General features: G+C 39.8%; 1 protein-coding gene across 1 annotated transcript in view; it reads left to right on the top strand.

Moving 5' to 3' along the window:
- brwd1 (bromodomain and WD repeat domain containing 1) overlaps positions 1-12,340 on the top strand; it is a 41,682-nt gene that overhangs the window by 26,614 nt on the left and 2,728 nt on the right. The window contains exons 30-41 of the mRNA XM_022664018.2: positions 50-205; positions 4,333-4,453; positions 5,911-6,036; positions 6,125-6,194; positions 6,298-6,351; positions 7,700-7,825; positions 8,039-8,191; positions 8,326-8,501; positions 9,300-9,472; positions 9,778-9,906; positions 10,076-10,240; positions 10,915-11,208. Of these exons, the coding sequence (XP_022519739.2) occupies positions 50-205; positions 4,333-4,453; positions 5,911-6,036; positions 6,125-6,194; positions 6,298-6,351; positions 7,700-7,825; positions 8,039-8,191; positions 8,326-8,501; positions 9,300-9,472; positions 9,778-9,906; positions 10,076-10,240; positions 10,915-11,208 (1,743 nt within the window). The remainder of the gene's footprint in view (positions 1-49; positions 206-4,332; positions 4,454-5,910; positions 6,037-6,124; positions 6,195-6,297; positions 6,352-7,699; positions 7,826-8,038; positions 8,192-8,325; positions 8,502-9,299; positions 9,473-9,777; positions 9,907-10,075; positions 10,241-10,914; positions 11,209-12,340) is intronic.

Here is a 12,340-nt window from a genome sequence, read left to right as displayed (position 1 = left end):
AACAGCTCATTGTTTGGGTTTCTCATTGTGGTTTTTGGTGGTGCTCTAGCTCTGCAGCCAGAGTCAGTGGGAGCAGGAGTTCCAGTCACAGATGAAGAGATGAACGACATCTTGTACAAGCCTCGGGAGGGTGAATGGGGAGTGAGGAGCCGAGAAGAGGAGAGCATGCGGATCATAGCAGGCATCGACCAGCTCATAACAGTGGGTAGGTACTGTATGCAAAATGTGATTTCTTGATATCAAAAACAGTTTTAAAAAAACTAAATCTAATGTAATGCATGTTTTTATTTTTCTTAAAAACAAGACTGTAACTTAACATCAAATCGTAATACAGGTGCTGGTCAACGAATTAGAATAATTTTGCAATCATGAAATTCTTTGAATGCATTTTTTGTGCAGAAAGCAAATCAGGTGTTCACCGCACCTGTCCTACTCGTTAGACTAATCACAGAACTCGTTACCTGGAAAAAAATTTGCTCAGCTGAGGTTTCCAAAATGCTCGAATTTTTGTTTTCTGTGAAGAGTGTTCACTGTGCAGTATAAAGTCAGGGTTGAGTAGAATTTCTAAGTTGTAAAATCAATCATGGGTAAGCAGCGCGACCTCTCAACCGGAATAGTGGCTCAAATTCAAGCCCTTCGCCAACAAGGCTTGACCCAAACTAAAATTGCTGAGCAGCTCGGCATCAGCCAGTCTTCCGTCTGCAAAGCTCTCAAGAAAAACTGCAGCAAGCGCACCAACTGTTCCGGCGTCCGAAAAACTTCTGCTCGCGACAACAAGCAGCTGAGAAAGATCGCAGTCAGCAACCGGTTCAAGTCCACTTCCGAGCTCACCGACTTGTGGAACAAGCAGACCGGCGCTGACGTCTCCAGATCAACCACTTACCGTCGTCTGCGCGAACTCGGCTTCAAATCTCGCGTTCCAGCAGTAAAACCGATGCTGAACAAGAAACAAATGGAGAAAAGGCTGAAGTGGGCCAAAGAACACGGCGAGTGGACTGCTGAAGACTGGCAGAAAGTGGTCTTCAGTGACGAATCACGCTTCTGCATCTCCTTCGGTGACCAAGGTCCTCGTGTCTGGCGTCGTGGTGGCGAAACCTACAACCACGAGTGCGTGAAAAGATCCGTCAAGTTTCCCCAGAGCGTTATGGTCTGGGGATGCATGTCCGCTCGAGGTGTAGGGAAACTCTGCTTCCTCAAGAAGACTGTCAATGCTGCCGTATATCAAGATGTTCTGGAAACGTTCCTGAATCCGACTGTTGAGGAACAGTTCGGCGAAGAAGACTTCATATTTCAACAGGATCTTGCACCGGCTCATGCGGCAAAGTCGACCAAAGATTGGTTCACTAAAAAACAGCTTGAAGTTTTGGCATGGCCGGCCAACTCGCCTGACCTCAATGTCATTGAAAACCTTTGGGCCATCGTCAAGCGGAAAATTCGCGACAGAAAGCCTACTACGCTGGACCAACTGAAGCAGAACATCGCCACTGCCTGGGAAGCTGTGAGTGCGGAAACTTGCGACAAGCTGGTCAAATCGATGCCGCGGAGACTTCAGGCAGTCATACAAGCCAAGGGGGCAGCCACAAAATACTGAGAAAGTGATGATTGTAATTATAATAAAAATTATTCTAATTCAATGAAACGGTTTCTCCATTATTCTAATTCAATAAAACAACAGTGTCACAGTTAAATGGCCTAAATGGGCCTTTTGGAAAGCTCAGCTGAGCAAACTTTTTTCCAGGTAACGAGTTCTGCGATTAGCCTAACGAGTAGGACAGGTGCGGTGAACACCTGATTTGCTTTCTGCACAAAAAATGCATCCAAAGAATTTCATGATTGCACTATTTCAAATTATTCTAATTCGTTGACCAGCACCTATATATTGTGATAAATATTACCTGGCAAGCCAGAATTGCTAAATAAACATATTCGGTGGCTTGCAAAATTATTCATATCCCTTGACCTTTTACATATTTTGTCACATTACAACCACAAGCATAAACATATTTCATTCGAATTTGATGTGAAAGACCAACACAAAGTGGTATACAATTGGGAAGTGAAAAGAAAATTATGCATGACTCACAACATTTTTTACAAATAAAAAACAAAAAAAAAAGTGTGGTGTGCAAAAGTATTCATCCCCCTTTTCTCTGTGTGCACCTGTATGTAATCTAATCTCAGTACAAATACAGTTGCTCCAGGACAGCCTCAGAGGAGAATATTGCAGACTAAACAGCATCATGAAGTCCAAAGAACACACCAAACAGGTCAGGAATAAGGTTGTGGAGAAGTTTAAAGCAGGCTTAGGCTATAAAAAGCTCACGGAGAACTGTTTAACCCTCTTGCTATCCTCCAATTTGGTAACACTGTTTATTCTATTTAAGCCTCCAAAAATGATTATAATTCCAGATAATTAAACATGTTAACAAAGTTTACTTACCAGTTTTTTATGTTTATTTGACAAATTATTAGCGGTTCTGGTATTATTATAAGTGGTTTATTACTATTATATAAGTATTATAAGTATTGTGTTGTGAAGTCAGGGCCTAAACTGAAGGTAAGTTTTGAGAACGATAATAAAACTGAATGTAATAGTAAACTTGACATTATTACCACACAAATATGTGTGAAATATTGATATTTCTTATGTTTTACTCCAATAAAACAGCCTAATAAAACAGACATTGAAGTTGATATATATTTAAAACATCTTATGTTTTACTTATTGTCTTTATCAAACTAGGAGAAGAAGGTAAATATGAATCACAAATCTAATGTCGACCCTTTTTTCAGAGGCTTAAAACATTAAATAGGATCAAAGATAATAGGAGGGTTAATCCATTATCCGGAAATAGAAAGAGTATGGCACAACTGTAAACCTAGGCCGTTTACCTAAATGGACAGGCTGAACAAAGAGCACTGATCAGAGATGCAGCCACAGCACAGCTACAGCACAGCTCAGATCAATCCACAGGACAACTATTAGTCGTGCACTGCACAAATGTAGTCTTTATGGAAGAGTGGCAAGAAGAAATTCATTGTTCAACTGCAAACATGACTTTTTTTTCTTTTATCAAAAGCCATGTTGGGGGCACAGCTAACATGTGAACAAGGTGCCTTGGTCAGATTAGACCAAAATGTAACTTTTTGGCCAATATGCAAAACACTGCGTGGGGGAGAATTGACACTGCACATCACTCTGAACACACCATCCCCACTGCCCCCCAACTGGTGGCAGCATCATGCTCTCTGCTTCTCTTCAGCAGGGACAGGGAAGTTGGTCAGAGTTAATAAGTAGATGGATGGAGCCAAATACAGGACAATCCTAGAAGAAAACCTGTTTGAGTCTGCAAAAGACCTGAGACTGCGGTGGAGGTTCACCTTCCAGCAGGACAACGACCCTGAAAATAAAGCCAGAGCTACAATGAAACGGTTTAAAACAAAACATATTCGTGTGTTAAAACGGCCCAGTCAAAGTCCAGAACTAAACCCAATCAAGAACTTGTGGCAAGATCTAAAAACTGCTGTTCACAAACTCTCTTCATCTAATCTATAATCTGTATAATCTGACTGATCTTTAACTGTTTTGCAAAGAAGAATGTATTGTATACCACTTTGTGTTAGTGTTTCACATTAAATTTCAATGGAATATTTAGTTTGTGGTTGTAATGTGACAAAATATGTGAAGGTTCAAGGGAAGGGATATGAATACTTTTGCAAGCCACTATATTAAGAAATGTGATTTTAATTTAGTTTAATACATTTTTGTCCACACTGTATGGCTGGTTTACATGACTGTCCTTCAGTGTCACGTGGGAAATTGCAGCCATGCTCTGGCTGCTTTGTAAAAACACATTTGAGAGCAATTGAGCAAAATCAGGGTTTATAAAAGTATGATTTTGTTCTAATTTCCTCAACACAGAACATATGTTTTAGTACTGCAGACATTTCCAAAGCTTTTCAACTCCAGTTTACAGGCTCTGACTGTATCTCCAGCATGAGTTTACCAACCACTTAGCTCGTATTAGCAGTAATACTAGCGTCTCAACCTTTTCAACACATTTGTTGTAGAAAAATGGAAATATTTAGTAAATCTTTCAGTGGCTTAATTATCGTGTTTCAGCAGTTCACACTACACAGTGTTCTGCAAAAAACAGACAGACAGAAAATGTGTACTGTAAAACTGTGTACTGAAAACTAGGCATTAGATATGATCTAGGGAAAAGAAAAAAAGGATATTTTCTTTGTCCTGTCAACAAATTTAACCTCTAATAGCAATAGTTGTTTTTGTGCAAAAAGTTTCAAATACTTTTTTCTGCCTGTCCTCAACAGATATTGCTGCACCATTTTCTGGCCCGGTGGACCTGACACAGTATCCTGCATACTGCACTGTAATTGCCTACCCCACTGATTTGGGCACTATCCGAATGAGGCTTAAGCACAGTTTTTATAGGTGAGAGCTTGTAGTCATAAATGTTTTGCCCCCTCCACATCCTGTCCATTTAACTTCTATTTCTGAAAAAAAAACAAAAAAACAACAACAATCTTTTTTTTTTGTTAAGAGTGTAGCTATACTGCCTGTTACCCTGCAAACTTGATGTAGGTCATTTTTGTTTTGTGGCCTGCCATTTAAGATTATCTTTCTGCTCCATGCAGTAATCATTATCATTTTCTGGAAAAGAAAGAAGCAAAAAATTGTCTAATAAGGATTTATTGTAAGCTGAAACCCACAGTGCTGATATATTTTGCCCAAAGCATGTTAGATGGGAAACTGTGGTACTATGGAAGAGGGTATAATGTGTGTGTTGTGTCACCTTTTACTGTCTGTGTGTGTGTGTGGGTGGGTGTGTGTCTTTGTGTGGGTGTGTGTCTTTGTGTGGGTGGGTGGGTGTGGGTGTGTGTCTTTGTGTGGGTGGGTGTGTGTGTCTGTGGGTGTGGGTGTGGGTGGGTGGGTGGGTGTGTGTCTGGGTGGGTGTGGGTGGGTGTGTGTGGGTGTGTGTGTGGGTGTCTGTGTGGGTGTCTGTGTGGGTGTCTGTGTGGGTGTCTGGGTGTGTGGGTGTGTGTGTGGGTGTGTGGGTGTGTTGGTGTGTGTGTGTGTTGGTGTGTGGGTGGGTGTGTGTGTGGGTGTGTCTGTGTGGGTGTCTGTGTGGGTGTCTGTGTGGGTGTCTGTGTGGGTGTCTGTGTGTGTGTGGGGGTGTGTGTGTGGGTGTCTGTGTGGGTGTCTGTGTGGGTGTCTGTGTGGGTGTCTGTGTGGGTGTCTGTGTGGGTGTCTGTGTGGGTGTCTGTGTGGGTGTGTGTGTGTGTGTGGGGTGTGTGTGGGGTGTGTGTGGGGGTGTGTGGGGTGTGTGTGGGGGTGTGTGTGGGTGTGTGTGGGTGTGTGTGGGTGTGTGTGGGTGTGTGGGGGTGTGTGGGTGGGTGTGGGTGGGTGTGGGTGTGTGTGTGTATCGTAACATGGATTGATCAAAGATGACACTGCCACTCTCTTACAGTCTGTGGGACTGTTTTTTTTCTTAAATATTCCTGACACATTTTGGAGTTGTGTTTGGGGTTATTTTATGTGACCCCAATCAGGCACATTCCAGGGACGATTTCACACCTGTAGTTTGCTTTCCTGGTCTGAATCAGTTGATAAATGTGCTTTCAAACACTGTTCACAAATGTAATAAATCAGGTTAAACTGCATCTGAACAGCCATTTAGCTCAAATATGAGGAGTATATTTGACAACAAACTGCATCAAGAGTGTATACAGACTATGATCTGGAGTAAGCCTGTTTGTTCTCTCTCCCTCTCTCTCATCTCTTCTCTCTTTCTCTCTCTCTCTCTCTCTCAAAACATTTCTGAAAAAAAAACGCTGACAAGATTGTGTTTATTTAACTTTTTTTTTCTCTCTTGTTTTCATTATTTGCAGGAGGCTTTCTGCACTAATTTGGGACACAAAGTATATCTTTCTCAATGCAAGGACTTTCAATGAGCCACGGAGCAAGATAGCACAATCAGCTAAGCTCATTACAGATGTTCTGTTAAAATTCATTAGGTGAGCCTGCTGGTAATGTTAGTATTATAAACAATAGATAAGATTTACATGTTTTCCATTTACAGTATGCTTCTGTTTATTTTACCAGTAAACCACACTGTACAGATATTATGGACATCTATAATGCAGTTGAAAATATGGAGTACACTGAGGATGAGGTAAGTTGTATTACAATTTTCTGCTGGTTCCCAAACACAAAGTAAACTAAAAAATATTCTAGTTATTCAGTTCAACTTTACATTCTTCTGCATGATTTTACAGGATCTGGACGAAGGAGATGCACCAGGTACCTCTGCTGGACAGACCTCACAGCAGGTAGGCTTCAGTATTTCTCATAGTGAACTACACAAGATCACACTAAACAGCTTTCTGCCAAATTTTGTCAATAAGTAATGCTAATTCATGTCCAAAATGTTGTTGATGTTAGGAGTGTAACAATGCAAAAAAATCACACTAAATCACAAAATGGGTGATGTGTGGTGGATAAAGATTGACTAACATAATACTAATCAAACTTCACACGGATGAGCTCCGCCCAGAGAACCTGCTTGCTATTTGTTCCACATGGGAATTGTAATGGATGTATGAGTATCAGTATGATAAATGTATCTCTCCCCACTCTCTCTCATTTTTTTTGTTTTTGAGTATTAAAATCATATCCTTGTTTCTACAAGGTTATGTACAGATAGACACCGTACCCTCAGTGTCATCAAATATCGGTTGCTAGGCTTATACTACGTTACTGTTTTACTTTACAGCACAAAAACAGATTATTTTTTTCTTGTCACTGAAAATCATTTTTACTTGGAACCATTTTGAAGTGGCAACAAAAGATGCCATTTTCCTTTTTATAAGTCAGCATACCATCAAAATCATTTAAGCTGCGTTTTTCGCTGCATAGTGTTTAATCTGGCAAAACTACAAATATGGGGCAACTTTGCAGAGCCTTCCTGAAAGTGGATTTTGAAAAACAGTTTCTTGATGGAGCTGTTCCTTCTCATTGTTACATTTCTGAACTGCCAAGCAGTATATACAATTAAATTAAATTTGTTTTTTTTTTTTTAAATAAAAAAAAAAAAACAGAATTTATACATAGAACACCTGGTTGCATGTCCACTAGCTTTCAGGAATTTAACAAATTTCCCAAAAAATCCTGAAACAGACCTGACTTTAAAGCTCAGATCACCTCCATCCATCCTTACGAAATTGTTCCCCATCAGTACAGTAGCAGTGCTAATACCATCACTAAATGTACTGCCACCAGCACATATTGCTATTGAAAAGATTATTGGAAATTTTACATGTCAATCTAAGGAAATTGTATATATGTTTAAAATCACCATGCATCTTGCCTTGGTTGAAAATCAGCAGTGAAATGCATTAAATGCTTAAGAACAGTCATGGTGATACTGTGTCTAGAGGCCTGAAATGCATGATTACAGTATGTGCATAATTCTCATTGTCAGTAAATTGTGTGTGTGCAGTTACTGAAATTAGTTGTCAGCATTTCTGTTAAGCCTCAGGTTTCTCTGTGATCTTGGACATAAAATGAGAGTCTGACATCACATTTTTGCTGGACAACTGTCAGGATATTATGGTCACTTAATAAAGGAATACAGTATGTTTTTAATTTAAGCTTTCTACCTTTTTGACCATTGTTTAGACATTAGTGGAGGTGTTACCAGACCGAGATGCCTGGAAGGATGCTTGCAAGCGATTACTGGACTACATGTTTCAGTGTGAGGACTCGGAACCCTTCCGCCAGCCTGTGGATGAGAATGAGTACCCGGTGAGGAAAAGTAAACATTGCTTACACGCACATTTTTACTTTCATTTTTTACGCACTCGGCTGTCAGCTGTGATAGACAAGGACATCACAGAGCTCAGTTCAGGAGAGATTCAGAATTTATTGTCAAAGCCCAAATCTTACTGTGGTAGTGTGGAGTTTGGTACACTTTTGGAAAAGTAAGAAACATCAGTGTGTGGTGTGTGTTTGTTCCAGGACTACACAAATATTATAGATACTCCCATGGATCTGGAAACAGTGTGGCGAACCCTTGATGAAGACCGTTATGAAAACCCTACTGATTTATGCAAAGATACCAGACTAATTTTTGCAAATGCTAAAGCATTCACACCAAACAAACGTTCAAAGGTAAGAGGATGGTTTCATTTAGTGTCTTTCGCCTGCAACCTGTTTCTGTTTTTTCTTTACTGTTTATCCTGTTTCTGACTCCCTCTCTGCTTTTCTCATGCTTTTCCTTGGTATCCGATTTTTACTATTTACAGATTTACAGCATGACATTGCGTTTGTCTGCACTATTTGAGGAACGCATTAGAAAAATCATATCTGACTACAAGACTGCAGTGAAAAACTGCTCCCGCCTGCGACGCAGTCAGAGGTTTAGAAAGCGTCTTCAGCAGCAAGACCCAGCTGTTTCTCTCCTGAAACTGGAATCCACTGGGTAAGCCTTTTTGGCGTAAAAAAAAAAAAGAGTTATGCAGTATTACTCAAATCCTGTATAAATTATGTTGGTATATTTTTTTTAAATGAGGACTATATTTAATTTTTTCTAAATCTACTCATTGATGTATCAAAAATTCTGTGGAAAAGAAGACAGACCCACTGTACTTGCAAGTTTGGCTGAAAGGGAGACCAGTAACCCAATCAAAACAGACGAAAGTACTCCTAAAACCGTTCACTCAATTCTCTACTATACTGTGGCGTGTCAGGCACAAGTTTTATATGTCCATCCAGCAGCAGTCACTCAATCAGGTTTGTTCTCTCCTAAACGTTTAGTCTGTTGGACTGAGTGCGTGATGAACAGGATGGTAGAAGCCCTGCTAATTACGCTTATGTTAGCCAGCTTCTCACTACAGCTACTCACTAGATTTTTAACCTAGCTAAGAGCAAATAACTAAAAAATGTTTAGATCAAATAGTTTAGGGCACATCTGAACTTTATTCCTTTTATTTGGCCACTCCTGCAAAAGATTCACAGCAACGCTTTGGCACAGATTTTGCATATTGCCTCATCTAAATTTCCTTTTTTTTTTTTTTTCTCATTTTCATTTAGCGTTTAAAACCAGTACCACACGCGTCCCACAAGTGTTAAATGAATTATAAGCATTAATCTTTTACACAGGGTTAATTTCCTGTCTGGCCAGGAATAGGAATATTGAAGTAAAACGATGATATGAACACTTGGAGTGTTTAAATATTGACATAGATGTATGTATTTCTAATACTTTGTGTTTTCATAGTCAAAAGAGGGCTGCTGTTAAAACTCAGGAACAAGTGGAACTGCCTGCAACAAAATCTACCTCAGCCAAAGTGTCTGCACCAGAGCGCTCGAGCAGGAGGAGGCGAAAGCAGCACAGTTCAGCCTATAAGTCAACAGACGAGTATTCTGGGGCCTCCAATAAGTCATCATCAGGTATTCATCTTGAACAGTATGAGTCATTGATCCATAGGAATTGCTGTTAATACTCCATAGGCAAAGAGTATTAACAGCAGTGTAAGCAGTGTTTCTCTTACACTTGGAGGGTATTATTTTTCTGTCCATCAGGCACGCTAACAACCCTGCCCATAATGCTCGAGTTTTGTACCCTGTACTGTAGACTTTTTCATGAAATATATTTGTTTTTACACACACATTTATAGGAGCATCCAGGTCTGCTTGTAATTTTATGAAAATGAACTGTAATTTGTTACGTGGCCTCTCCTTTCTCCCTTCTGTAGAATCTAGTGATGCATCATTCAGTGGGATGGATGAAGACAAAGGGTCTTTATCATCATCATCTCAGTTCAGACGAGAGACCAGAGCCACAAAAAGGGCCATACAAAAGGAAGGGTTAAAAAGAAAGCAGGGTAAGGACTACTGTTTTGTTTCTGTATTTTTATAGTCCTCTTTTTTCTATTGGTGCAACAGAACACTGATCATTAAATTTCCTGGATTTTATTTTCCCCTGTGGGGAACTAAGCTGACTGACGTTTGTTCCTTAGACAATGTTTTTATTTTCTTCACTCCTGTTCACAGTGACTGCACAAAAACAGTTGAACAGAAGTGAGAGAGACTCCAGTGAAGATGATGGTAGTGAGGATTCTGAAAAATCTAGCTCATTAAAGCAACTTAAGTCAAGCAGGGGCAAGAGCGGGTCTACAAGACTAACCAGGAACTCTGCTACTGATCGGAGAAAGCCAGGTAATTTTACCTTTTTAGTTGGTCTTTAGTTTAGCTACTAACCTAAAAGTTATAGTAGTGGCCTACCAAATCTGCGTTGTGTTCTAGCAAACAATTCAGCTCTTCACAGTGGGCTAATTTTTCATTTTTAGTAATAGAATGCTCCATACTCCATGCCAACTTGTGTTTTTACTGCCAATCAGTAAGCACTTAAATAACTACATTTGACTTATGTACATTTTGGTAAATAGTGAGAAGGGTGGATTTACGAATATCTCTCTTGGGGTCGGTGTGTATACGTGCTGTTTATCATTAGCAAGACAACAAGCCCCAAGTGAGCTAGCCAGTAGCAGTTCAAACTCTAGAGGAAGAATCATCAAAGGAGGATTACCTTCAAAGAAATAATAAAAAAAATAAAAAAAAGAAGCCATATTCTGGCATTAAATCTGAAAGTGTTATGTATGTAAAAATAAACCAGTATTTTTACATCATGTTGCCACCCAACTTTTACACACAGTCTGCAGTGATGGAGTGTAATAAGAATATACACCAATAAATCTAAATGCCCAATGAGTCCTGCTGGTTAAATATAAAAGGTTATCATGATGATTTTGAGGTTATTATTTTTATTCTGTTATTATTAGTGTCCACCTTGCGCTGTAGTTCTATAACAGAACTGTGTTGCTGTGTCTCAGACTGCAGTGGGCAGGTAAATGGGCTGAGCAGATCTCGTGTGGAGCGCAGGAGAGTACAGCACAGCAGTGGCTCTGAGGAAGATTCTTCTAACAGGGACAAGGGCTCAGAGCTGTGCACTGGCCGGAGGCAGAGGAAAACTGCCAAGGCTGCAGTCAGTAAGATGAAACTGATCCATGCCTCTGAGGAAGATGAAGGTTCAGAGCAGGAGAATCAAGCAAACAGCAGCAACTGGCAGACTCCCCACACCAACAGACGTGCTGCTGTGATCCAGAGCAGCTCTGGCTCTGATGAGGGTATGACAACTGCTAAGAGGAATTATAATTCCTGCATTTGATATGCACTCTGGGTGTCCAGTTTTTAGTTACCTTTACTTTGAATATACAGCTTTTTCTAGAAACACCTACTATATACAGCTAATAAAATTCAAAATATCACTTTCTCTGATTTTACAATTTATCGGTATATGTTTGAGTAAATGTAATAATGTTATTCAGTTCTATGGTACAGACAACATTTCTCCCAGGTTCTAAATAAAAATATTGTCATTTAGAGCATTTAGTTACAGAAAATGAAAAATGGTCAGACTAAAGAAAAACATGTGGTGCTTTCAGAAAATAAGTTCATGTTCATTTAGAAACAATACTAATGGGTGCATTACTCAGGATAAAGTCGGAAATAAACTTTTGGTGAAATAACCCTGATTTTTACATTAATTAGGATTTACAGATTTCATGCACCTTGGCGTGCCCGCTTCACACTGCTTTTGGGAGACGTTATACCACTCCTAGCACAAAATACCAAGCAGTTCGGCTTTGTTTGATGGCTGTCTTTCTCTTGAATACTTTCCAGAGGTTTTCAGTGCGCTTCAAGTCTGGAGACAGGGTCTTGATCTGGGGGTCCTTTATCCATACCTTGATTGACTTAGCTGTGTGGCATGGAGCATTGTCCATCTGGACAAAAAAAAAAGTCCTCAGTGTTTGGAAACTGCTTTTTCCATGAACCTCACCCCAACTGCCATTTTTTTGTAGGACACTTGATGTCTTCCTGAGGTTGCTGACTGATATTCAGATAATTTGACATTCTTTAGACCTGAATCCCACTTAAGACCTCTAGAATGCAATCAAGAGAAAAAGATTACAAAAGCTTAACAGCTTGAATTTTTTAACAGGATTAGCATAAAGTCACCCAAAAGCAGTGTGTAAGACTGGTGGAGCCAAAAACTTGCCAAGACCCTTATCCAACGTATTTTTCACTGGACCATAATAAGATCAACGCCGACCCTTTTAACCAGTGACATGGTGCTGCATAGTAGCGTGTGTGTGTATGTTGTTGTTGTTGTTCAGTAATAAACTGTACTGTATAAACATTTTTTCACATTAAATATTTATTAGGTAAAACAGTTACATGTTTGGCAACAAAATTAGT

This window comes from Astyanax mexicanus, chromosome 4 (genome assembly GCF_023375975.1).
Source record: "Astyanax mexicanus isolate ESR-SI-001 chromosome 4, AstMex3_surface, whole genome shotgun sequence".
Taxonomy (NCBI): domain Eukaryota; kingdom Metazoa; phylum Chordata; class Actinopteri; order Characiformes; family Acestrorhamphidae; genus Astyanax; species Astyanax mexicanus.
The sequence above is the reverse complement of the archived record's forward strand: the minus strand, read 5'-3'. Positions and strand labels throughout refer to the sequence as shown.